Genomic DNA, 27,914 nt, shown 5'->3' with positions numbered 1-27,914 from the left:
ACCAGCGATCATCTACTTTGGCTATAATACGTGGTCCCATCTTTTTTACCAAGACTCTTTCTCCCACCTCTAAAGTAACTGCCAACGCTCCTGCATCATACCTTATCTTGTTCTTCAGCAAGGCCTTCGAAGGGTCTCCATTTGCTCCTGTGAACGCGCGGTGATTGTAACAGGTGTGTTCAGAGTCGTTGTCAGGGTACCACACAGTTCCACAGTTTCCTTCAGAGGAATATCCAACACTGCACTATTTAACCGAACTGGCCGTAGGTCTAAAAGGCGCTCTTCGATGGAATCGGCGGCCGTTGAAAGGAGGTGATGTTGTCTTCTTACCTTCTCTGTTGGAGTTTCACGGTCGCCCTCTCGGACCAGCGTTCGCCCCACCGTGTGGTCTCCTTTACTTTTGACGGAAGCTCGGGGAGGCCTCGTCTCGTCTCTTGCACCATTCGTTGTTCTGTCTCCGCCGGTCTTGCTCTCTCTGCATCACCACCGCCACATTCGCAGGATTACTGCATTGTCGATACTTCCCCGCACTTGAAACTGTATTTAGTTCTTTCCGTTCGACGAGCGGTTCCTGGGTGACACACACTTCTGCTCGCGCTGGGCGCATCATTCTTTGACGACAAACGTTTAACTCGCCCCACGTAGTGGTATGATTCGGGGAATGTTGGCCTGCTTTCCCGGGGAATCCCGAATTTTCTCTGTACCTCTAGACTCTAGAGAGACCATGGGCTCAGAGATTCTCTGGGGAAAAAAATAGCACAGCCTACCTCTGATAGGCTGCCGATCTTATCAAATCAAACTTTATTGTCTGTCTGGGAAGTCCAAGACAGAAATTTTTCTTTTGCTGCAGTCAAACCAGTGCTCCAGTTGCCCCACGCAGGCCAAGTACTGTAGCAGGGACTGCTCGTCTTTGAGGGAGGCCACCAGGGCCAAGTCACCTGCATACTTTACAAGTTTGAGAATAGCACTGTTAATAGTGATCTTATTTGTGTATTCAGAGAATAGGATAGGGGAAAGCACACATCCCTATGTTGAGGATCTGCTCACAGTTAATATTTTATTTTTGCTTTACTTTTATTGTTTTAGTCCATATGTATTTCTTTAGAATGGCTAGCTTAATTTATGGGCTTCAGCTCCCATTTTTTTAGTCCATCTTTTGGTACAGGCCATATTTCAAGATTTTTTTTAATTACTTATTGCTCTAGCCATGGATGGGGAGGATCTAAGCAAGTATGATGATGATGGCATCCATGATAGATTCACCCAGAATGCGGACGATATGGAGACACTGGACGGTTTGGAATGGGAGCTGGCATCAGAGACTGGTCAGATAACAGGTTTAACAGCCTTATAATTTTATTGTAATGTTTTGTTGCTTCTTTTTTATTCTCATTAGTAATATTTATTAATAATATTTAAAATAAAAACGTAGAAAATGTTTGGGGAAAACATTTAAAATATTGTCTGTGCCACACCTTATTAAAAATGGCCTTGTGGCCAGAGTAAAAAGATTTAAAATTGACAAAACTCAAGCAAAGTGGCCACATTTTACACCATAATGCAGAGTGGCATGGGTTTGTTGATCATGCTTTAGTATGTGTATAGAAACACCAGACACACATTCAGATCATCCAGAAACTAAGCTCCAAATAGCTTTGTTTGAATCATAGTTTGTTTTACTATTTAGTTTTTCATTTAGTAACACAAAATTGACCATCAGAAACATGCTATTCTTTTATTATTCCGAACGCCAGTCAGGAAAGTGGCTGCAAGTACCTTCTGTATGCTATAATGCTTAATTACTTGGAAAAGAATATTTAACATTAAAGATGTATGGTTCAGCAGGGGAGAAGATCTCTCGACTAAGTCTACATGACAGAGATGATCATGATATCAGCAGTTATCATTCCATTAGCAGCAGTCTGCACATGAGCTATGATCAGGCATATGATATCAACACCAAATTACAGTGAGTACTGTGGCTCATCTTAAATTTTGCTTGAACATATTCCTCAAAACCAACGATAGGAGAAAAACTTTTTTTGAAGTAAAGGGTCAGTCTGAAAAGTATCCAGCCATTTTGAAAAGTCTGAGGATTGTGACATGTCCATTACATAACGTCTGTCAGTCAGAGGAACCTTATTGCATATGTATGAATAGTCACTCTCCAATCACTGTTGAGTGCACTTGCGTACTGTGTGACCATCACATTCACAGTGACAGAGCAAGTAGGTCAGCAGATCTGCATCACGTTTTGCTACAAAAACCTGGAAACTGTTCGCAGTGATGATTTATGGATGATTCAGTGAGTGAAGCACAGGTAAAATTATAGTACTGTAGTACCAGTAAAGTAGCTAGGGCATATACGCAGAATGAAAACAGATGCTGACAGATGAAAATGGTCTCTAGTGAACTCCTAATATACCTTTAGGTACAATGTAAGAGCTGAACCCAGGACAGCCAACCTTCACTGTATTGGTGACAGACATTAACTGTTACACCACTGTCCTTGTACAACTAACTCATCCCTATGTAGCCATCGGGAACTGTTGGTTACACAAGATAGTAGTTAGATGAAGAAAACTAAACCTTTACGCTCAAGAGAAAAAGGTAGCACTGGCTGGAGCATGTATCTACATATCTTCATCAGCAACTACATTGCACAAGCTGAGTGTACACCACCCTGAGATAAACTCAGGAGTTGGTTGTGTAGATTCAGTAACATTTATGAAATCTATAGAAGTTTGGAAACCATCAATTCTTTGAGTTTTAATTTCACTCACCATCTTCCACTATTTTCCACTTATAATATTTCTTTATAATTCTGTTTGGTAACCTGGCTGACTGCACTAATACATCATGTCTGGCAAATTTATTTCAGAGATAACCAGTTTCTTGACATAGATGAGGAGCTGGATCTAAACAGTGCAAGCCTTGAAGAGGAAGAAGTGAGAGCCCTGTACTGATCACTTGCTAGAAGTCTTTTGTGAACAGAGAAAAAAAAACATAAAGAGATATCTTCCATGAGGGAGTTGTAGAATTTTTCCAGATGTAATAATTTCTTTGTTCTTCAATAAATTTCTGTAATGGAATGAAAAATGTTATAAGGTTGGTTTGTTGCGTTTTATGCAATGCCAGCAACTCAGGTTATATCACAGTAAATAAAAATTATAAAGCTGAATGATCTATAAAATTTCAGAATGTTATTACTGTCTCTTTGGAAGACAGAGCGAAAATACCATGAGATAAAATTTTATTTACCAATTTCCTTCTCATTGCACAGATAATTACATGACCTATACACAATAAACACATGTTTGATGTGTTGCCAAGTTTGACACAGTGTAATTCAATATTGAATTGACATTGTGCTGACTTCATAGTTACATCTCAGTTTACTTTTAAGCATGATTATAATATAGGTCCTGCTTTTAATTATAGCCACCTCATCTGTCAGCTCTATTTATGTCCTAGTGATAAGCATACATTCTAGCTGTACTCATATGCTATTTTGTTGCTAATCACAAAATGTAAACAATTCTATATTATGGTCACAGTCTGTGTTGGCTATATGCTGTCCTTGCACTATATTTGTAAGTTTTCAATTCCCTATATGCAATGTCTCTATCTAGAAAATGTATTTCTGTATTCTTTCTCTCTTTGGAAAGAACTTCTTCTTTTACTTGGTGTCAGCTCCCTACACTCAGAATTGGCTTTCATTATTATTTTTGTTGCTCAAACCTAGGTCATCTGCAAAAATTAGAAATTAGAATAAGGCAACAACAATGACTGCTTTTGTGTCATGTCTAAGTACAACGCTTTCTGTAAAAAGACAGTATTATTATAAAGCAAATATAAGGCTTTGTCGCAGGGTTGAATGAGTTGACATTATAAAGGTGATCTGATTCTCTTTTAAGAATCCGTCTTGTAATAATGAGAATATTTCTGTGTTCTGTTCTTCTGGCATACATTCTATTCAAATAACAGATATTAAAAACAAAGATTTTTGAAAAACAGCAACTAAAAAGAAAGCACAGAAGGGTGATGTTCTGCTAGGATGAACGAATGTACTACATGACTATGTTGTTTCCATTTTCTTACAAGCATGCTTCAACTGTGAATATTCAATTTAGGTCTAGAAATGCCAATATGGCAAGGGATGGTCAATTTTGACTTCCTTTTCCAAATAACTTTATATTATTTATTTTATTGGAAAGCTAGATGCCTTGTCCAGGCATCATTTTCTTTTGTTTGCTGCAAAACTATGTAAAGAAACCTTTTGCCAAGATAACGGCTGTACACAATAGTGCACACCTTTTGACATGCCTCCTCACAGAAACACATCATACAGAATCCTGCTTAGACGTGGGAAACCGGTGCTAAATCATTCTGACATTATGTCACCAGCTATAGCTGTTGTTTGCTAAGTATACAATAAGATTCCATCAATCTCAAATTTTCATCCACCATAATATAGTTAATAATAGTTTTAATGTCTTTTTATAACCTTAAAAACATTGAACCAAATGTATAAAATATTGCTAACATTTTCTTTAAAAACTGAAGCATCTCAGTAAGCATTGACTGCATGGTACTTCAGAATCTCAAAAACCTCGTCTGTAAACACTTAATTCTATGTCACATTATTTCCGCATATTGCATTTATCTGCAAAAGTTAAAGAAAGAACCAATTATTGTATTCCAGAAGGCAAGATATGTAAATTGTTTTTAAATAAATGTATAATGATGAAAGAATTGATGTGGCGTATGATTATTCTATGTCTTAAGACCTAGCACAAGAATAAAATTTTGGCAGCTCCAAAAAAATGATACGATAGAGCTTCAAGAGCTATGTTTGTATTATTTACTTAATGTAGAAAGTTGCCACTACCACCTGATGTTCATATTGTTCTGTTAAATGTTACATTGATGAGTTAGTAGCACCAGTATTAATTTACCACTATGAAGTCTGAACCAGAGATGACAGGACACAACACACTGCCCAAGATGGTCCTCCATGGATGGTTGGAGGGAGACTGTCGACAAGGCAAACAGAAGTGGTGGAGAACTAACATCATGGAGTGGACAAGCCACCAGTTGGAAGACCTAAATTAGACTGTTTTAACTTCTTGCAGGCTGTTCACAATATCTAATTCACAAAAAGTCTAGAACTTTGCTGTTCTCTTAGCTTGCAAATCTGAAGCTTTCAGCTAGAGCAAAAATTGACTATGAGCTATCAGTTATCTGCTACGGCTTCTGGGCCAAGTACTGAGCCTTGATGGATGCCATTATAAGAAAATGGAGCAGGGCAAACGAACACAGTCTGCTTCCTGTCAGTGAGATAGGAGTTGAACCACGCTGAGCTTGTTAAAAATATTTTTAAAGTTAAAATAAACCTCATCATTGTACTAAATGCATGATTTTACTTTTATTGTTTCCTCATTTCTTTAAGCAGCAAGGGCCCAAAAGCATTGTCTACACAACTGAAGAAAAATTGTCATCTTATGTAGTTTGTAGACAAACTTACAAAACAAATTTCTGCTTGTGTTACCTGCTTTCATTAGAACTGCTAGTCAAGTGCCTTGTGTTAGTGGAATCTCTTAACATTTTTTTGTGCACTGTACTTTGAAAGTGTCTCATTAGATCAAAGCAACTAGAAGTTGCAGTTTTAACTTTTTGATGGCCTGATTTGTAAAAAAATAATTCTTTGCCATCACATAAGGCTTTTATAATCCTTCAAATTCTTTATGACTTTCTCATTCAAATCCTGAATCATCTTTTTTGTTGTTGTTGTTTGGCGATGTAATTCTTTTTGGCACTATCACAAAATGGGGTCAAATCTGGAGACACTAAATGGTCAGCCCTGGCAATGGTCAGCCCTGGGAGTAATGTTTAGTAAACTCCATACTATCTTAAACTACCAGCTTTGGCCAAAGAAAAATTCATGCTATAAAAAAAGGCAATGAAATCTTTTTTAAAACCGATTATGCCATAAGATTGAGAAAAGTGAAAAAAAATCGCAGAAACTATGCAAATACGTATAAGTCGACATGCATGTCTTTAATTATGTTTATTCTTCACAGTGGACATGAAACATCCAGTTTTATGGACTGTGTAAAATAATTTAGCAGCATCAAACTCTGCAAAATATTTATTACTCCCACAGATCTTACTGTAATACAAATACAACTAAGCCAAACAAGAAGTAAACCAAATTTCAAAACAATAATTGGCAATCAAGGGTAATCAATATGGCATGCCACTGGGTGCTAGCTCAATAGCTAACACAAAGCTGCTATCCATTAACAATTCAGGTAGCAGCTCGCAACATATCATGCACCTGACCCAAGAAAGTCCCCAATGGATGTGGAACAGTTTAGCTCCCCACATTACAGTCTTGCTACAATAAGTGAATATATATTGTCATCGCTTATAAAGGCAGTGATAGCCTATAGACTTCAACAATATAATCAATTAGTGCTAAAAACAACTAAAACAGCTCACTCTCAAAGCTTTCTTATATTTAGGCAAAAGTATGGCACCTGTAGCTGGAAAGTCATAAAAATATGCAAATCTTGTCATTTAAAACTTCAAAACTTTATGCACAATAATGTCAAATTTTTTGCTCTAAACCACCACAGATGTTTGCAAGTCACTTCAAGTCACAGGTCTTTTTAATTTGTTTTGGAGGGAGGTGGTTGGGTATTTTTGATAAGAAAGCTCATTTTTTTCATTCAATATATAGATAAGAACACATTAGTTGTCATTTAGGATTCTTCGTTTTCAAGAGATAGAGATGCAAAAAACTTGGTGGTAATGAAGAACAATTTAGAATGCAATGCACATGTATATATTATACAAAGTTTAAGTTTAAAAAAAACAAAATAGGCCCAAAAGATTGTTTGCAGAATGGGCTGCTTTAGTGTTCACATCCCCTTTTTCACTAAAGTGCCTGACGTATAATTTGTGAAAGATAAGCAGACCTTAGCAGCATTGTTACATACTAAGAAGCAGAACATTCGTGCAACTTATGCAAAGTATGTTTATCTATTCCCCATCTGATAGAGATGACACATCTTCCCATTAAAAATGGCCGACAAGGATTGCAAGTAAGGATTTATAAAATTGTAACCAATTGTGAAGAGTAGTTCTAATCCCCATTACAAGGGGTGAACAATGTTTTCTGATATAATTACTGTACTTACATGATGTGTGAAAAATAAGACTGATCATACAAGAGAAGGAACTGCTGCCTTCAAATGTGGAATCAATTCTTTTAACAGTTACATCCCTCAAAATCAACTACTAACTGAAGGATAAAATAGTGAAGAAGCGGGCATGTTTTAATTTTTCAGCAGAGATGAGACTCAAATGCTTTAGGTAATAGTTTGATGAAATTTATATAACATTATTTGAAAAGGATAAACGTGAATTTTTGTTTAATCAAAATAGCAGTAATTACTCAGAGCTGCTGCTGTAAATGGTAATATACTTAAGTTCTACACTTAGATCTGCAATGTGGCATGCTTTAATATGGATTCCCTCCCCCCACCCTCCCCATTTTCCAGATCTCATTTAACCTGACATACATTGGCAACATAAAGAATACACAACTACTGTGTATGTTCATAAAAGCTCTGAAGAGAAATGGTTTAAAGAATGTAGTTTATTTTTTGGTTTGTCAGAGGTTCACACTTTTTTACTTCAAGATTGTTCATTTCTATGACAAGCCAACAGTTTCATTTACAATCACAAGCACAGTAGAAATACTGGAAATTTTAATATGCATTCAATGAATATTTTGCTTCACTGTTATACTATTGAGCTATATAATTGTACCTCCACCTTTGAAGGGGACACACACTTCACAAATTGCATTTAGTCAGTCTGCTATGTATATCATGGTATCATTTCAAAAGTTAAAGTTCACTGGGCTCCTTCTTAGGTTTAGAAGGATTATCATCACTGATACATTTTCCATTATAATTCAATAATTTATTAATGTGAAAATAATATGAAATATAGCAAAGCACTGTTGAATGATGTCATTTTACATGTACAGCCATTGGTCTGGGACTGCATGCAGTCTTGAATTTAGGGCATGCTAAATATAAAGATTTTAGAATTTCATATGAACAATTATTTCCTGAAAAAACAGAACACAAACTGTGATTAACATCCTCAATACTATTTCACTGGTAACGAGTCATAACTGGCAGCATAGAAGCTGGTCCCCAAAAGGGAATGTTTGTGAATTTTTAACAGTGGATATCCCCTTGCATTCACAAGTCTGTATACCCTACAGAACACTAAATAAAGTGAACAAAAGAACTATAGAACAGCAAAGCAAAATTTACTTGTCTTCCTCTACAATTTGTACGCAGGGATGTATTTGCATATATGCATGCTTACAAACACAAAAACCAAAAACGTAAATCTGAAATTAACATTCTGGATATGCAGAAAGCTAATCACAGAGCGCACATATCCAATGGCAATAAAAAGCATCTGACAGGGCTATGAAGCCCCACTGCAGTCCACAGTAAGTTAAAATTTCAGCTATCCGTCCCTCCGTTGCACCCTTGAAAGAGAAATTTCCCTCTTATTAACACAGCGCAGACATCAACAAGCATTCCCCCATAATTTACTTACCTCCAATGTTTCTTACTTCCCTCCTTTATACATTTCACTTAATGAATATTTGATAATTAAAAAAATATGTAACACTTAAGTTGGCAAAATGAAAAATTATACACCTCAAAGGCTAAATATTACAATACTTTAGAAATATCATCCACAAACGTCCAGGGCTTGATACTAATCCAAATATTTACAATGGGGGTGTAATCATAGTTTTTACTAGAAAATAAAGAGTAAATATGTATCTGGATTTGACAAGTATTTGTTATGAAAATCCCCAGCAACAGAATACCATTGAACTAGGGTGCATGAGGTCTTAATCCTTCTTTATATTAAGGAAAACGGTAAAAGCAAATGGTTGTAAGGTCAGTAAGCTGTAAGTGGTTTACCACGTCAGAGGCATGCCATGAAGAAGGCAAGAAGGCAAAGCCCAATTACCTTCTACTAGCTTTTATCTTTAATGATAAATCCGATATCTGTATGCTAGTTGGATAGGGAAAACTTTCCTATCAAATGCCTGGGTAAGCCTTAAATTGGTGAGTTTTTCCTCTGAAGTAAAGAAGAAAAGACAGCATACTTTCTTCATATGAGTGTCTGTAAATTTCAAAGGCTAAATGGACCATGCAGAAAATTTGTGAGGAAGAGATGTGACCACTCAAGCAACCTAGTCATAGAACAAAACAATATTCATTACTCAATGTTCCTGCCTCCAACAATAAACTTTCTGAAATTGCCAACATGAAAATATCAACTGGTGTATTTGTAAATGTCAACATTTAAATGTCAACAGCCAAAATCAAACACCACTGGTTATCTTTCTGGAGATGTGGCTTGCATAAAGGGCAAAACTTTCTTCAAACATTTATGAAATGTGAGTAACAGTGAACTGGTGCATTCTATTAAATGTAAACCAGGGCCACCTGTTACAAATGGTAAATGTTAATGTTGAAAAGTGTGTGCGTACAAATAACATATCAAATAAGCTCAACATTTTTTTTGTTGCAAATGACAGAAAAATCGAAATTAAATATTAGGCATATGAAAAATGATTATTGGGAGAAACTTTACTGTAAAAAAATTCTATGCACCCAACATGTAACTGAATTGAGACCTGGAAGATCTCCATTATAAAACTTACTGTGGTGCACATTTTTGCCTTATGACACATTTTCCTTAGTAGTATTCAGGCACAAGTGATGACTATACATGCACAGATGAAAGTATGTGTGGTCTCTATGCTTTGTTTTGCTCATGCCTTAATGTACTGGAATACATGACTGCGTAATCCTCAGTTCAAAATACTATTTTGCCAGATCTGGATGACTACCCAAATTCTTTTCTCAAGATATAAGACTTCATATGTAGTCATGTATAAGTAAAAACTGTAATGTCACAATATGCTCTTGCATTAGCTGCGACTTTTAATACAAAAATATTCATACACTTTCCTGATCTTATATGTTGTTGACCTCTTTTTTGTGCATTGTGATGTGTTTTTAAGCATATCAGGAATAGTGGTGGTGTGGATGGTGCTCACCCAGATTTGTGATGCACTAGGCACTAGGCTTTATTTAATCATTGTAAGAAAAATATGTGCCAACTAGTCCTTAAAGAGGAATGCTCTTTGTGCTGGAGTCCAGAAGAAGCACACAAAGGTCCGAAGGTCTCCCAAAAGAAATAATGTGACTGAAAGCGTGCAAGCAGTTTTACTTACTTCTGCAGTTAAAATTTCTGGTTGGTTAATTGCAGTTAGTTAAGTCCTTGTTTCTCCTCCAGGAGCATAGGGCCGCAATTACAGTTGTCTGCTGCATATTTTAATCTTTGTACTGTGTTTTCTGTGTCTATATTTTGGATACTAAACTTACAGAAATTGTAACACTCTATATACAGGTGCCAAACTGCTAATGTTAGAGATTAAACTGTAAAAATGTCAAGCCCAACAAAAGAATGGTAGAAATATATAAGAAAAAACTTGCTACATGACAAAGCTTTTCTCCAGTAATGACATATATGATCTAACCGCAGTTAGATTTATAATTTGTAAATTACTGATGAGAAATCTTTTGATCCCTTATTACAGTTCCCTCATGTCACAGTCAGGCATCTATATGCGATATGCATTTTATCATATACATTTCATTTAGTATCCTTTCTTTTCAGTAGTAGCCACTGCATACGCTGCCTTCCTAATGTTAGCAGCTTAGTCCACTTTGACAACACTGTAGATCTTTGTGACAAAGAAGAAGCAGGCAAAAAAGCCTATTGTTCCTGTGGAAAAATGCAAACATATATTATTAATCATGCAGAAATATGCTGTTTCAAGTGTGCATCAGACTTCAGTTCTTTACAGCCTAATCATAAATAAAGCAATATTCAAATCATCATACTTGGTGTGACTCCTTTCTAGACTCCTTTTGTATTTATCACTGTGGACTACTTCAGATTTGAGATCTGAATTTATCATCAGCTTAGTCTGATCTACTTATTTATGCCATTCTTAGAATTCTGGACTATTGTGTTTATTGAAAATTAGTATTCTGTACTCTGATTTTTTTTCTTCTGTATTCTTCATTGGTCCTAGCTCTCTATTTCTGAACAATTTGGCAATGGGCCTGTGCTGGTAATTACTAATCTCTTCATCTCACAGTAAGTGACTTAGTTCTTTGCCTTATATCTTTCTTATACCTTTCCTTCTGGCACACTTTGCGCAAACTTGTTCTATTCACTCTGGCTGTTCCAAAGATGATGATTAACTTCTTGTGTATAAACCACACTTTTCTAAGTGTGAAAATAAGCTCAGTGACTCCCTTTTCCAGCAAGAGTTTCTAGAATTGTTAAATTTTTGCAACAATAGCATCAATTTAATGTCGGTGTCTAATCAGCCACAGGTACCTACCACTGTATGAATGACTAATCTTCTTAACATATTCTGCCTATCTTAGGAAGTCCAAGTACCATAGCAAAGGCCATATCATTGACTGGACTATGCATATGCTGTAAACACTGTTTAGCTAAGAGCTCATTGTTGATCCTTTTATGATGTGTGCAATTTAAATTCTGGCCTTCTAAGAGAATTTCAGTCTTTGCAATATCAACTCTTCTGTATTCCAGGATGATCTCACTGATGCTTTTATTCCAGATCATCCCTCTATGGTTGACAAGCTGGATAAGAATGCCCCTGTGGGTTTTGTTCGATTGTTTTTTTTTAATGCCATGCCAGCAACTGGGCTATATCACAGCAACAGGAAGTAATCTTAACAAGTTTAGGGGAAAAAACCTCCCAAGTGATATAACCACAACATTTTTTAAAAAGTCAACGCAAGAAATAAACAATATGTAAAAGAGTGGGTAAAGTGTAAAAGGGAATGGCTAAGCCCAAAAAGGCCACCAACAAACCAAAAAAACACAAGATAATCATCAGGATATAAAATTCCTTAAATCTGATGGTAAAGTCCTATCCTCCTTAAAAATGTAGAGACTGCTGCCAATGGGACGGACCTGAACAAAGAAACCAAACAATTTTCTGTAAAAAAAAAAAAAAAAACTGCTGATGGAAAATCAGGAGTTCAGGACAAATAATCATAACATGTACCACACTAAAACTTCCCGCACACCATGGACAAACTGGTAGTGGTTCACCTCGTAAGAGGTGTCCTTGCGTGGCATGGGGACCACTTGGGACTTTGGAGCCATCTGTAAAGATGGAACAGAATCCAGGATAGTCGGAAAGAAGTTCATGAAAACATTGAAGAAAAATGAGGTCACTAGTGCCCCCTTTTTTAAAAACTGTAAGATCAAGATGAATCTCTGGAACAGGAAGAATTCAAGGAAGAGCTGGTAGTAGAGGGAGAGGCTCTACCAGTTGAATATATATTCCACATATATGCAACATGAAGTGATAGTGGCTTTTGTTCCTTGGTACGAATGGCATACAGGGCATACTGAGGTCCGAAAACAGCAGTTTCAACAGGCACCCAGTGAGAGCATCAAGTCAAGGATTACAACAAGACGGCCTTGTCACAGCCACTTTCCCCTCTTCAGCCCAGAGACACTGCATGCACAAGGACAAGAACAGCACCTGGAAGCCAGCCACTGTGGTCTCAACTCCAGAACCACAGTACTACATTGTCCAAACTGAAGATGGTGCTACATATTGTAGAAGCAGGGTCATGCTAAAGAATACCAAGAAGCAAGCATCAAAGCTATTGATGACATGAGAGGACGATGCCACCTGTAACTTCAGATATAACTAGCGCTGAAGCAACATCTGACCATGCACCTGACAGGTAGGCCCAGCCTATAGTCACCACATGCTTTGGAAGGCAAAGTTGACATCCAGTGCAATTTCCTAATTCACAGCAATCTTGACTGATTGTCTTGAATTTAACATTGAATTACTGAGTTTTGAATATAATCATTGATTTTGCGGTTTTTTCAAAACTGTTGTTAAACTATTGAAGGATGGAAGCCAAATCAGCATAAAGAGGCTAACTCTTACAGCTGTAAACTCAGCTAAAAGATGTTCACTGTGGAAATTAACTAGAACTTGAGTTTGCGTGTTGGCCTTTGAAGACTTGATTGCATCAATTCTCTTATTACTAGATGCCCTAAACTTCAGAATTGGGCTGCTCAACTCAATCTGAGGGTGAGAAGGCATGACCATGCTACACCACTATATTCACTTGCTCTTATTTTTAACTTTGTTCTTACTTGATATTCTGGGAGTTTTAACTGATGGTGATTTAAATGAGCGCACACTGAGTTTTATATGCATACGTGTCTGCACTTCCATGTACGTGCATCTGTGTGTTTAGGAAAGGATGTAAAACTACATACAAATATGTATTAACACTATATGTTTTGCAATTGTTAATTAATTTTTTTTAGTTTTAAAAGTATTGAACCTGGCTTTGACTGGTACAATGCCCAATAAGTACCCTGATTATTACTAATATTCTTCATAAAAAGGTGAAGACTTATCTTAATAACAATGAACATTTATATGCAAATACCTACCATAAAAAGTGAACTTGAAAGGGGTGGAGGTGGTGGGGGAATTTCACAATGACATTTCACATACAGTTAAACTCTTAATTAGCTTTATGTCTAAGAAAAGGTGTCTATATAAGTGCTAATATAGTAATAAAAAGCATCACTTACCTGTCAAAAGGAAAAAAAGAAAGACTATTAGAAAGGTGTAACCGAAATACAAAAAGGTGCTAGCAGCACCCTGAATCTCCAGCTTGGTCGCATAGAAGTGAATACAGTAAATAAACAAGTAGACAGCTGTGAAACCACTGGTAAGGAAGGAACGCCACCACCAATGATAATCCTGTTGAAAGAAAAATGTGTAAACAATAGCTGAAAGGAAAAAAACTGTTTCTATTTGATTAAAAAATTCAATAACAATGTTCACTTTGAACTGTAAAGTGTGCAAAATGTAAAAATGTGACTGCATTTTGAGTTTTCTTGACTTTTTAGTGCAATAACGATCTAATCAACATTATTATTTACATGATTCAGGAAGCAAATAGCTAAATGATTAAAGTCAGGCAGTACAAGACTTTATTTTTTATGGAGACTTAATTCTGGAAGACACTGATGTTCTACTTTGCTGAAAAGTTTATAGCTTTGGTGAAAAATCACCTAATGCGGGATGATTTTCAGTTAGTATACGCTTGTTGATTATAAGAACAATCAACTTAAAACTTACTATGTGACTGATCCATTTTGATTGAAAACAATTTGACTCTGACATTAAGCAAAACTTCTGGCTCTAAAAAATCCATAATTTAGCTCTATCTTGCAGATTATTTTGCAAACAGAGAAGTTATTTCAGGATTTCAGAAAGAGAGGCCCTGTGGTCAAAACAAGAGGCCCATCAAAATGTACACATGTTCATTATTTTCACTTCTTTTTCTTACACATATGATATAAACAGAATACAGTCCAAACTACTTTATTAATCATGAGGAACTGACAATAAATCACATACAGATACTTCTTTTTTTAATTATTCTAAACTTTGTATCATGCAGTCTTAGTGGTGTTATTAGCTAATGTTTACACACTTCCACCTGTACCATCAATTTTGAGGCTGAATCTTGTCCTTGAAGTGTTCTTCACTGTCATACTTATGTGGGTTATATAGTCTTCTGTTTTTCTTTTTTTTTTTTCTTTCACACCACCACTACACCAGTGAAGTTGTGGTCAGCAAATGACCTATTTTTGCATTTTATTATCAGGAGAATGTTTAAATGCTTCTCCCAACAGTGACTTCTACAAGACTTTATTATGCTTTGGTGGATGTAGAGCCTCTCAAGTCTGCAGTGTGGTATGGCATCAGGTGGCCCAGCTTTCCATGAAAAAGCAAACTGATAACTGAATCCTTATGAAAGTCAAACAACAATCTGTACAGGTTTTGAATCTCTATCACATGCATTCTGCACATGTGGGAAAATTTGTGAGCAAGCAAGGTATACAAATTTTTAGCATACAAATTTTTAGCACAAGGGTTATATTAACTCAGAACTGGCTTGAATGAGAAAAAGATTGCCATTGGAGCATGCAGTCTTGCTATTAATGTTTTGTTTCTATTTTAGTTTTTGTTGCTTTAACTATATCAAATATCCTTACAAATGAAGGTGGCAGACACCAAACTAATAAAATTAATGTTATGAATGATGGTTATCAATATATGCAGACTGCTTTCTCCTTGGATTAAACAATTATGGCTGATCATTTTGGAGAAGAAAATTCTTTTTTAAAAATGTGACTCGACATACATCATTGATTATTAACACCAGGAAAAAAAATCGTTCACAAAACATGCAGAAATAATAAAATTTGCACTGCATTACTGTGAGTAAAGTCAACAACACTTTTTCTCTATGTATTATATATGCTGCTGGTTTAAGTTTCCCAAAAGACTGAGGTCAGAAAAAAATTAAAACTGAAAATGTTCACCTGTCTAAAATCTTTCTGAAAAATTTCTGCTTGCAAAGAGTCATAGTCAGATAGGTGCCTGAGCATACCTCTGTAGTGTTGTGTTTTAGGCACACTTTACATCTCATGTCATAATCCTCATTCATTAATCTAGGACATTTCTGAAGCCATTTGCACTAAAGCTTCTCAGGGCACATGCTTTTTACTTGCGGTCTTGGTCTCGGTTTGACTTTGACACCATCTTCCAAGTCATTCTATTATTCATTATCTACATTTTTCAATAACATACACAATTTATGAGATGCATTCTGACTCACAAGATAAAGTTTGTATTTTATCCAATCTTTGTCAATTACTGCTTTCTGAAGTTCTAAAGCATCCTCTATGTTAGTGGTCATGAATGAAAAGTGAAACAGAGCTGAAAGTCCCTTTTGCTTCATTTTTAGCTTGCTTGCTTTCCATACCCTTAAAACAACACCCTTCCCTCCCAATTACTTTACGAGTTTCACTAATTTATTTCCTGGAACAAAATTTAGAGCTGGATAGATAATACTTGGTCAATTCAAAAACTGTCCAATAGCATTGATTCTGTTCAGATGGCCAGCCAGATACTGAAGTACAAGGCTTAGTGTACTGAACCCTGACAAGGCAATAGCTCAGAAAGACTGAAAGGATTCTAGGTAGAATAGGTAGGCTCTTTAAATACCCAAATAGGTGTTATACATTTTTTTCCAAATGAACTAATTTTCACAATTTCCAGGTATTCTTTATAAGCACATTCCAGTTATAAACATGTTAAGTTCTGATCCAGATGCTCATAGGTGCATAAAAATGCAAGTATTTCTTACCTCTGCACACAAATGGAAGTAGCAAAGCAGAACAGTTGCCTCTGAGCAAGTGATGAGAAGAATAATAAACACTAAGAAGAGGAAGCCAAACATGTAGTACATCTGATGAGACCTGTAATTAGAAAATAATCCTAAAAGTTTCTTCTTCTACTCATAATCAACTGCAAATAAAAATCCCATAAACTGCAACTATAAAACAGTATTTTTCAAACATTTGAAGGGTTATATAAAATTTCTCTCAATAATTAAATTTACACACATGCCTACTTTATATTTTAATAATCATCAGAAAGCACCAAAAACTTATATTTAATAATAATATGTTGAATTTGTATAGCGCTTTTTTCCCCACCATTATAGGCAGGCTCAAAGTACCTACTAAAAAGAAAAGAAAGAAACAAGACAATAAAATATTGAATTATTGTATTATCAGCTGTTTATCATGTACAATTTTGTGTGTCCTATTTATGCCCGAAGACTATTTTTACTTGAATCTTTACTGTGCTTTTTAAATCTCATTCATTTTCCTTCTTTTATAATATTATTTTGACAATGACAACTATACAGTCCAAACCTACCAAATGCTGGTGAGAATGAAAAACAGTTGAATAAAGATACATCCAAAAGGAAGAACTCCCCCCATGATGATACCAGGGACTGGTCGTGTATACAGAGACTGCTCAGGGATCTGACGTGGAATCTGATTAGTGCGCACAGGATGTTCAATGGGCTGAAAAAAGAACAGAACAAAGTTTTTCAAGTAACTGATACCTCTCCTGAGCCTATTTGTGTGAAAGTTAATGCACTTCCTTCTCCCACTTATTAGTTTACAGATGGAGTACAACTAATGCTGTGCATCATCTCAACACATTTTAATGTTATTTTTAAAAGAAACAGCATTATATCTTCAATATTAATTTCATTTCACTGCTTTTATTTTTGTTGTTTACAAAAAACATTTTGCAGCAGATTTCATTAAAATGTTTTAAGGCAGAGTTTCCTTGTGTTTTTTAAAAAGAACGAATTTGGTACACCATTAAAGTTCCTAACTGTGATCTCATTTTAATATTACATCCATTTTTTTCATAAGTAAAAATTATTGTCCCGTTTCAATTTCTGTGGCCGCCAAACAATAAGATTCATGCTGGCAAACAGTTTAAGTGATGCAGACCACATTGTGCAAGAAAAGAGACTAAAAAGGCATATTTAAGAAAAACAAATTGTCACATACAAAAAGATCCCTCAATTTATGAAAAAAACTAACCAAACACAAATTTTCAATTTGAGGAATTAAATTGCACATCTCTACAAAAAAGCATGGATCTGCAGACTAAAAAGGAAAGCCAGCTCTAGACTGATCTAACTATTCCTTAGTTACAGTATATGGATTGTACAGGAGACCCCCAGCTGTTACCGTTGGAACCAAAAAAGTTGTGCCTTATTGTCATGCTATTAACTTTTGGGGAATAAATGGGTATTATTAATTTGACATAAAATTAATGTAGTGGATTAGCTTCTGAGCAGAGGCCAGAGTAGAAAAGAAAAATTTTGTTAATAATAATAATAAATGCAAAATGTGTAAAGCGCATACTCACACTCCTAAGGAGCATGCTCTTAGCACTTAAGAAGAAGAATGAAAGATGGACAGCATACGAGGGACAGAAAAACAAATACCATATGAACTATAAAAGAACCAACAACTATACTAAATGAAGAATAAAATCAAATACAGAAAACACCAAGAGGAATCAAATAACAAGAATTATAGCCGCGAGTAGCATGATATTGCAAAAGGAAGGGTGTGACAAAGGACTAGCATTATGGGAAAGGTTGATAGAAGTAATGTTTATGGAAGAGGAATGTTTTCAAGGCACGTTTAAACGATTCAATAGTGGGTAGATGGCAGGTATGGAAAGAGAGAGTTCCATTGTTTCGCTGCACAATAACTAAAAATCCTGTAGCCATATGTTGTTGTTTTGGTGACAGGCAGAGTTAGGAGACGATCATCAGACGAGGAGCAGAGTTGTCTAGATGGGACGTAAAGGAAGAGCAGTTCAGAGAAATAATCAGGACAGGTGCCAGCAAAGAAATTAAAACACAGTATGGACAGTTTGCACTGGATGCAAGAATGGATGGGAAGCCAGTGCAGAAAACGGAGAGGGGTGGTATGGTCACGTTTCCTAGCTCTAAGCACCAGACGTGCAGTAGAATTTTGTACTTTCTGAAGTTTGTGAAAAAGGTATTCAGGGCAGCCAGCAAACAAGGTCGGGATAAAACAAATGCACAGACAAGAGTGTTGGTGCTGCACATAATGTGACGGATGGCGCTGATCTTGCGTAGTTCATAATAGGCAAATGAGAGTACATGTACACGGTAACTTAAAAACCAATCAGTCATAAACAAATTGTTACAATGTGCATTTCTACAGTTATCTGTATGGTACAGTTTGTAACTTAGAGGTTCCTCACTTAGGTATGTCATCCTGGTGATTTATATTTAAGAATAATTGTAAGTATGAGTTATATTGTCGCCCAAATAAGGGAAAAAATATATTTGTACATAAATTTAAGGAAAGAAACTGTAGATGATGAATGAGGAAAAAGGATGATTTATTGTGGCATATTGTGGTTTTTCCCTTGCTGTCATTTATATTTACTCATTACCTGAGACTCAAAACCTAAACTTCTGTCTTAACTGCTCCTGTACAGGTGTTTGAAATAAGAGGTAAGCAGGTGACAATCTCAGAGGATGACAGAAAAAGTAAAGGTTCCTTGTCTTGTGCAACTACAGCATTTTGTTACAAATTAAATTTTGTCACTTTTGTCACAGTGTGACAGGTTGCCAAATTGGAGTAAATGTATTCATATCTAGAATAACATTGCACCCAAATTTATTCAGATGGAAATATTTGTCTTGAAACATAATGGATTTGGGAGGGTTTTTTGGTCATTTTTTCATTTGTGGAAACTACTCTTTATGTTGCTGGCTCGTGCCCTATTTCTATGAGCTACTCTTCCCTAACATCCCAGTCAAACAACTACGCTACCATCTCCTATTCTGTCACCAGAACAAAAACATATTATAAAACATTTAGTCACTCGATTTTCAGTTCCTGTACAGCAAAACAATGGAACTCTCTCTTTCTTTCTATACCTGCCACCTACCCACTATTGAATCCTTTAAATGTGCACTGAAAATGAACCTCTTCCTTAAGCATTATTCCTAACTGAAGTCCATACAATGCTAGTCCTCTCTCACACTCTTCCCCCCTTTTCTGCTTATTGCTACTTCCCTACTCATTTCCCTTTGCAAAATCATAATACTCTCAGTCCTTGTTACTTGGTTCCATTTTGAATTTCTGTATTTGTCTTTTATTCATCATTATTACTATTGTTTCTCCTGCTGTCATTCATACATTGTTTGTTCTTCTATCCCTTAAATGTTGTTGATGTCTTGTTTTTGTTTTTACACGCTGTGAGTGTGAGTTTGTGCCACATAAATGCTGCTTTTATTATTGTTATATGCACTATACATTGTAAAAGTTGTGCTGCCATAATTCTAATTTTTTTAAGCTTAAAATAACAACATTCTTCCAGGTGTGGAAAGCAGTTTCTCACTTTCAAAACTCTGTACAAACCCAGACAGTTTAATGTTTCTACTTTTGTAACTCTACTTTTGTTGACATTCATTTTTTTTTAATCTACCCTTGCCAAAAAATTCTCTGATTTTCAATGAATATTAGTTTATAATCAACATGCCAGTTTAACATGATTCATCAGTAACCTTGATAATTTGCCTAATAAATGAAAGGACGTACACATAAAACTTTTAACTGAATAAGTTACAAATTATTGTACAATTTTTCACTGGTATCTGTAAATGTGAGCTACAAGTTTTACCCTTCTGCGAAATCCAAAGTAGGCACCAACGAAAGTCAATGGAACCGAGATGCCAAACCACAGGGCAAGGAGAGCCAGTAACGTAGTAAAAGGAATGGCAGCACTTGATCCATTGATCCACAACACCAGGTTCAGTACAAAAAACACTCCAAATACAACCCTGCAAAAGAGGTCAACAATACTCTGAAAAGCTCATGCATGAGCACTATCGATATTATATGGTTGCAGCAAGTGGTTCTTTTGAAAGTGTGGAACCCCAATGTCTCTCTGCAGCAAAATTTTGCAGCTATTATACATGGTCATACTGTTGGAAAAAATCTCTGGACAAATGCGCAGCTGATTGACAAGGATATGAGTTTTTTTTTCTTTGCCTGTCAAGAAAAAAATATTTTCTTATTTGTGCAAACCTTAAAGGGATACTCAAGGCTTGTGATAAGGCTCTAGCAACGGTCAAATGTTTCAAAAATATATTTAGTTACAATTACAGAGCACGACAGCACTACAGGAGACATAAATGATTCGTTTCTCCCTTAATTACCACTTATTAGCACTATTTCGGTTGCCGATGTTTATAAAAATTTAAAACATCTAGTGAAATTGACCATTGTGTCCTTCTGCCGAGTAACCACAATACTTTCCCAAGATGGTGAAGCAGACGAGTCTCCTTATGACATCAGTCTCCTTATGACGTCACACACACAGGAAGTGTCTGTGGTCATTGTGAAGATCTGTCTTCGTCTTTTTATTTGTATGACACACTCTGTGTGTAAGGCTTGTAAGGCTCTGTCTTTCGGAAACTGATGAAAAGAAAATTTTGAATCTTTTTCCATCTTTTCGTGGCAATCACGTGCAGCACATTCTCGAGGCACGGTTCTCACTATGGAAACCACTCGTCATAGGGTCAAATGACGGAGAACGAGACTTCGTGAAAGCAAAAAAATAGTCCCGTGTCATTTCTCTTATTAAACACCACATTCTACTAAAAACCTTCAACGTTTTCCACATGAACACACATATAAATAGACGAGATTCAAATTTATCCTACTCTTTACGCGATTCTAAGCAGTTTTAGTTTGCCTTTAGAATCCCTTTAAGAGGTGGTGGTATACCTTTATTTCACTGGCTTTTACTTCTCCCACTCCTTTTGCTTTGTAGTTAGAAAAATGTGCTACTATATTCGTTTCTTGTGTTGCTTTTGTTCAGCTAAAGCTGAGAAATGTGCTATATTATTATGCCCTTTTATTATTATAATTATTATTATAGCACTTTGTCACTGTGTCAGAAATAAGGAACTGCATTTATCGAAGCTATATCAGTTATGACATATGTACCAGTTCAGAAAGAATGAGATTAAAAAAGAAGAAGAAGAAGAAAAATAACCGTGTTTTTAAAAAACCAAACTCTGCCTGAAAAGCCTATTGTTTCTTACTGTTCCTTAACCAATATTGGACGCTGCATGTACAACATATTTTGTTTGATCTATACATGGCGTGCTTCACGAAGACAGCTGTCTCCCTGAGCATCCTAATTGTTTCATGGACCCATCCAGAGAGAGGTTGGGTGTCCACCCCGAGCACTAGGAGCAAGGCAAAGGACATCAGAACCACATGAGCCCAACTGAGGGGGGATGCCCAAAACTGAGTCAGCTAGCGAGGTGTTGTTGTAGCACTATGCTCCTCAAAGAGTAACAAGGAATAAATTAAACTATAACCCACAGTGCGAGCAGTAATGTCTATAAGTATAAGTGAGAATGTGATCAGTAGTTGTTAAATGATTGACGACCATCATCATCAAATGCCTAGTGTACTACCACTTGGGAAACAAATGAATTATTCTTCTTACATGGGGACAGCAAAACGATCACCACCAGGCGGATATGACAGCCATAAAGGGAAGTGCAAAAATGGTGGGGACTTATGTTGCCTAATTAGTTGTATTAATTCACATTACAAATGTTCTGGTAAATTGTTTTTCAGATTTCTGCCAGATGAAAAATCTAAATGAAAGGGCTTATAAGGAACACCATGGACATTTTTTATGTCTACCAACCATTCTCTGAAGAGTTATGGCAGCTCCAATACAGTGCCGTCAAACAGACGAAAACAAAAAATGCATCTGCGGAACATCTTAATTATATATGGATAAGAGAAAAGAATTCATCAATGAACATACCTTCATATTTTACTGATGTAACATAAGAAAATCACAAACAAAGTCTCACCCAGGACAGAGAAGAGCAGTCAGCAGAACATTGGACTTCCATTTCTCCCCACCAAACACTGCAAAAATAACATAGAAAGAAGGGAAAAATTAACTGCCATCAAACACTGCAAACAGATTTATAGATAAGTTATGGTGTGGTTATGTATAAATGATTCCTATGATGCTGCATAAACAAATGATTAAAGGCAGCTCAAACTTTAGCTATTGTAACAAAAGATATTCTCTTTCAAAACCCCTCCACAGAAAAAGGGACCCATGCAGAGTAAAAAAGTAACTCATTAAAACAAAAGAATTTGTAACAATTTCTTTTTCTGTATATTTAATTTACATAAGAATACAGTGCAATGATCTCAAAAATATTTCAGCTGTAATATCAAAAATAAATAATGATCAGATACACAGTACTATTATCATGCTAGCTTTGTTTGTTACCAGTTTTTATCAATTGTCTGTGCATCCCAAAGCATTTGAAATAGCCTACTTGAATAACTATAGCTATATTTTCTTTGGGGTTTATCTTAAAAGTAATCCTGAACTGCATAAGCAACACAAGGAAAACTAACTCTACACCATGTCTAATGCTTAAGCACCTTTGAATAGAGTGACAAAAATATGTTTGATAAAGTTTTGATTTCCACATGTTTCATGTGACTGATACAGGTGTGTATGCATTTAAATACTGCAGAAATAACTACCACCATCACAATTTCTCCCTGATGTGCATGCACACACACTTGACAGTAACATGAACACATGCTATCATCATCACACATCCCTTGACTAGCTGATCATCAGATAAACTGGCTGTTAATCAAGCTGGCCTGCCGGTTACCAGTCGTCACGGGGACCTGCACATTTATGCTCAAGCCTTGCCACTTGGGTCGATTAAAAACAGTGCTGCACAAGTCCCCTGTTTACAGGGCTGGCTGACTTGGCATGATATAGCCTCAGTTGCTGGCTCAGTGTAAAACACCAATCCCCCACCACCTACGCTGCCCAAGTCCTTTGAGCAGGTCACTCCTTCATGTTACCCATCCAGTTTTCTGTCCACCTCGGTATCGATCTCCTTTTACATTGCCATGAAGCATGGTTTTAGAAGGTGTCCTGCAAAGTAACAAAGCCAAACCAGACCAGCTTGTGCTGCTTCACTGTTGCAAGAAAGGTTTCTAGCATCTCACGAGGGTGGTGATTGCGCTCCCTAAAAAATAATTGGTTTTGTGTTCCATATATGAGGTTAAAAGTAGTTTTCTGAGCCACTTAGTCTTGAATGCTTGAATTACAAGGGAGTTATAGAGCCTGTAGCTGGTGGTAAATCTTAGAATGTTGCTATACCAGATCCTGTTCAGCCAGGCCATTGCTGTTATTACAGTCCTGATGCCACTGTCAGTCATGCAGCTGCCACCTTTAGAAAGCATGGCATGCAAGTATTTGAAGCTATTTACCTCCTTGAGCTGCACTCCATATAGATCTGCTTAGCCATACCCAATAGTGTTGATCATGAGTGTTCTTGTCTGTGGTGGTCTCCATCATTTATGCACCTGTGCTGTCCATCAGTTTGTTTGTAAGATCTGCACTTTTTTGTTTCTGCCATCAGATTAATATTGCCTGCAAAGCACAGACTGCATAGGGGCCTCCCACCAATTGAAACAGCTGTGGTGGTTGTGAAGAATCTCTTGCACAATGTTTTTCAGGAAGACGTTAAAGATCTAAACATCACTCATGACCTCTTCTGCTTTTGATAGTAGCCCTCCACCCCCTTTAATGTTTTCAGTGAGGGTGTCTACATCACAGCTGACCATGCTGAGGTCAGCAAACATGCTTCTAACTTGAGCGGAGCCTTAAAGATTTCTGCAATGTTTGGGTCTTGAAGATTCAAATCAAAGTAAAATCAGGGGTTGGATATGTGGCGTTCAGCTTCAACTGTAAAACTTCATATCCAAACTGATGGCATTCAGCATTTCAATTATAAATTACATAATTTTTCAACTTTTACTCACTTTGTATTTTAATAAGGACTGAAGACATTTCTAAACACAAAAAATACATAAATCATACTTTTATAGAGTCTTGATGAGACATATCCAGATGGTGTTCCCAAGCAGACATACAGCACCTGCAAAACACACACAAACACACACACACGCGCACCAACAAACACACAGTCTTAAGTACATTAACTCAGCTGTGAGTTCATACTTTAATAATATTCATGATCTATGGCTTAGTTTAAATTCTTTTTACACTCCAAAAAAAATAAAATCAATCACACTAGGTAAAAGAACTGCTACATTCAAAATTTGAAACAATTCTCTGCAGATTTACTTCTCAATTGTGCAAAAGAATAATACTTGTCATGACCTTCAGCACTGATTCTTATATCCAAATATGAACATATTTAAGGCATTTTCAAAAATCACAAAATAATAAACTATATATGACAGAAAAAATAAATCATAATTATAATTTGCGGTTAGAAGAATGAAGCCATTTCCACCTCATTCCATCATGAAATACACTTCTTTTGTAAGTAATAATAATAAAAATAAATGCAAAATTTGTACATTTGTAAAGCGCAAACTCATAAAAAGTATGTTCTTAGTATTTAAGAACAAGAACGAAACATGGACAGTATATGGGGAACACGAAAACAAATAACATATGAACACTAAAAGAATCAACAACTGTACTAACACAGAATATAATCAAATACAGAAAACACAAAGAGGAATCAAATAACAAGAACAGGAGCTGAGAGTGACATGATATTGCAAAGGGAAAGATGTGAAAAAGGACTAGAATTATGGGAAAGTTTGATAGAAGTATACGGAAGAGGTGCATTTTCCGTGCACACTTAAAGGATTCAATAGTGGGTTGGTGGCAGATATGGAAAGGGAGAGAGTTCCATTGTTTTGCTGCACAATAACTAAAAATCCTGTAGCCATATGTTGTTGTTATGGTGAAAGGAAAAGAGCAAGTAGATAATCATCGGATAAGGAGTTGTCTAGCTGGGACGTAAGGGAAGACAATGCTTTTTCATAAGAGTGCAACTTATAATCCTTCAAAAAAAATTAATAAAATTAAAATTCCAAATTTATTTATAACGATCTTAACATATAAAATGGGGAACGTCAATGAACCTGCCAGTGAATGGATGTATGATATCAAAGCCCCCAACCCCTCTTCAACAGGGGTCTTTATTTTGTGTTTTAATCTACTGCTAAATAAACATGTACATCTGAAATACAGCATACAGAAAACATGCCTAAAGAAATTTAAAATCCACATACCAAAGCACAAGTCATTAGAGCACCTCGATTTGCAGGAGACAGGAAACCCAAGCAGGCAAATACTGTAACATCACCCAAGCAATGAATGTAAAATCTTTTCTGAAATATGCAGTATTAGGTATATTACACCTAGGTATAATAACATAATAAGGAGTATCATTAAAATATTCACTGGACTTTAATTGCCGATAAAACATATCTGAACTTTACTCACCCAGCGTAATTAATGTCATGAAGAAAATCTGAGAGCCACAGCCAACTAAAACAGCCAGCACCATTCCTTTCCGTGGAGGACGAAAAACATCACCATGTACCAGCTTCCATCCAAATTCTTCCTGTGCATCATCCTTTGGAATAATAATAACTAAATTTGTAAAATGCATTCACCCATACAGATGTGAGCTAAATGCACAGCAGACAAAAGGTTATGAATGAACAAATAGTGAAATACAAGAAACATTTGTGCCAGCAAACACGAACTAAGTGTGAATTAAGGAGTGGGTAGAATAGGACACTTTGATTCTGCAAAATAATTATTCACAGAACATCATTAACTTGCATATTAGGTTGTCTTTCTACAATACATGTATGTGAAATTACAGAATAACAGCTATCAAAAGTTTTACTGAAATATGAGAAAGTTTATCACTGTAAGTTTTACCTCCACACCTCAAGCTTGCTCTTTGTATTTCTCATATGGTGGTATAGCACGTGCACACTTTTAGTTTATGAAACTGATTACATAATGCTAAAAAAACAAACAGAAGACACAAAAAAATGGGGACCTGTAAATTTATCATACGTTACAACAGCTCTATCTGACTTGACCTAAATAGACTTATTTTCCGTCTTGTATAGCTGATCATGTGATTTAAAATGAAGAGGGGTGGGAAAAAGTGTTGTGAAAAATCCACCTTAAATTCGCAATGTCCTGCAAATTTACTGCATAACATTGTTCAAAATTCTTTATTTCATGTGATTAACATCTATGAAAAAAGTGTACCTGTTTTAACAGAACTGAAGTGGATGAGGAAAAGTGATTTGATTAACAAACCCACTCAAACGAAAAGACGATAAATTTTTTTCAGTAAGCTGGAGCTAATTTTAATTTGTTTAAAACACATCTTACACCTTATTTAAATGTATAAACATGGATTATGTTGTTTCAGAATAGAGTTACGAATTTCTCAATTACGTTAATTTTTTTATCCAGATCTTTTGATTTTTCCAACTTTGGAGACAAAGTTTTACATTGAGTGACACTGACTGCCTTCAGAAAAATTCAGCATCAAATAGTTTAATAAACATATAAATTACAAAATATGATCTATGCAAGTATGAGTGTGATTGGTATTTGTCAAATAGCTAGGGACCAACACATCACATCAAATTCACTGTGAATTTTGAATTGCTCCTGAGGTCAATAAAGTTTTATTGTATTGTGTACTATCACTTCTTTTGAAATGTCATATCCTCAAAAATGACATTTAATGCAATTTGTACCACGCAAGAAATGCATCAAATGTTTAAAAAAAGCTTATATTTTATCTTATTGACTGTTGCTAAACTGGCCACATTATATACAACAATGCCTTCCTCTCTAAGCATCTTAATATCACTGACATAGTACTGAATGAATAGTAGAAAAAAACTTACAGTGCTATCCATCTGATTATAGCGGGCAATGTCCTTATGAAGAGTGCGCAACATGATCATTGCAACCATTCCAGACAAAAATACAACAATCACCAGAGAGTTCAGGATGCTGCAGAACACACATGCAAAGAAAGTTTCGCTAAAAACAACTACAGTATTTAACAACACCAGCAACAAACAAGGTCCTTTCAACCCATGTCTACAATTTTGAAATACATGTATGCATAAGATACAGCATATAAAATGAGACTGAGAGACAAAAAGTATAAGGATACCAATCTATAGCTTTATCAGATGCATTTCTAAAACCTATAAATATGCAACTGCCAACCCATAATTCAGACTGAGAGGTGATGTCAAAATTATTGTGTGTGTTGTTGTAAGGTGACTGTAGTGATACAATATTATTATTTTTT

General features: G+C 35.9%; 2 protein-coding genes across 5 annotated transcripts in view; one reads left to right on the top strand and one right to left on the bottom strand.

The window, feature by feature from the left end:
• Window positions 1-6,933, top strand: part of LOC112555265 — a 38,298-nt gene extending 31,365 nt beyond the window's left edge. The window contains exons 19-21 of one of the 4 annotated variants that reach the window (XM_025223589.1): window positions 1,206-1,325; window positions 1,846-1,969; window positions 2,882-6,933. In XM_025223589.1, the coding sequence (XP_025079374.1) occupies window positions 1,206-1,325; window positions 1,846-1,969; window positions 2,882-2,966 (329 nt within the window). In that variant the 3' untranslated portion in view covers window positions 2,967-6,933. Of the gene's footprint in view, window positions 1-1,205; window positions 1,338-1,842; window positions 1,970-2,881 lie in introns of all 4 variants that reach the window. The other 3 variants (XM_025223588.1, XM_025223587.1, XM_025223586.1) reach the window with 3 other exon arrangements.
• A 715-nt stretch (window positions 6,934-7,648) lies between these two features.
• LOC112555267 (transmembrane 9 superfamily member 2-like) overlaps window positions 7,649-27,914 on the bottom strand; it is a 35,859-nt gene continuing 15,593 nt past the window's right edge. Inside the window, exons 9-18 of the mRNA XM_025223591.1 lie at window positions 27,499-27,607; window positions 26,057-26,189; window positions 25,843-25,904; window positions 24,611-24,668; window positions 22,554-22,611; window positions 20,333-20,492; window positions 17,012-17,163; window positions 16,434-16,545; window positions 13,801-13,972; window positions 7,649-10,908 (exon numbers count right to left, since the gene is read on the bottom strand). Of these exons, the coding sequence (XP_025079376.1) occupies window positions 10,841-10,908; window positions 13,801-13,972; window positions 16,434-16,545; window positions 17,012-17,163; window positions 20,333-20,492; window positions 22,554-22,611; window positions 24,611-24,668; window positions 25,843-25,904; window positions 26,057-26,189; window positions 27,499-27,607 (1,084 nt within the window). The 3' untranslated portion in view covers window positions 7,649-10,840. The remainder of the gene's footprint in view (window positions 10,909-13,800; window positions 13,973-16,433; window positions 16,546-17,011; window positions 17,164-20,332; window positions 20,493-22,553; window positions 22,612-24,610; window positions 24,669-25,842; window positions 25,905-26,056; window positions 26,190-27,498; window positions 27,608-27,914) is intronic.

Source organism: Pomacea canaliculata, linkage group LG14 (genome assembly GCF_003073045.1).
Source record: "Pomacea canaliculata isolate SZHN2017 linkage group LG14, ASM307304v1, whole genome shotgun sequence".
Classification (NCBI taxonomy): Eukaryota; Metazoa; Mollusca; class Gastropoda; order Architaenioglossa; family Ampullariidae; genus Pomacea; species Pomacea canaliculata.
The sequence above is the reverse complement of the archived record's forward strand: the minus strand, read 5'-3'. Positions and strand labels throughout refer to the sequence as shown.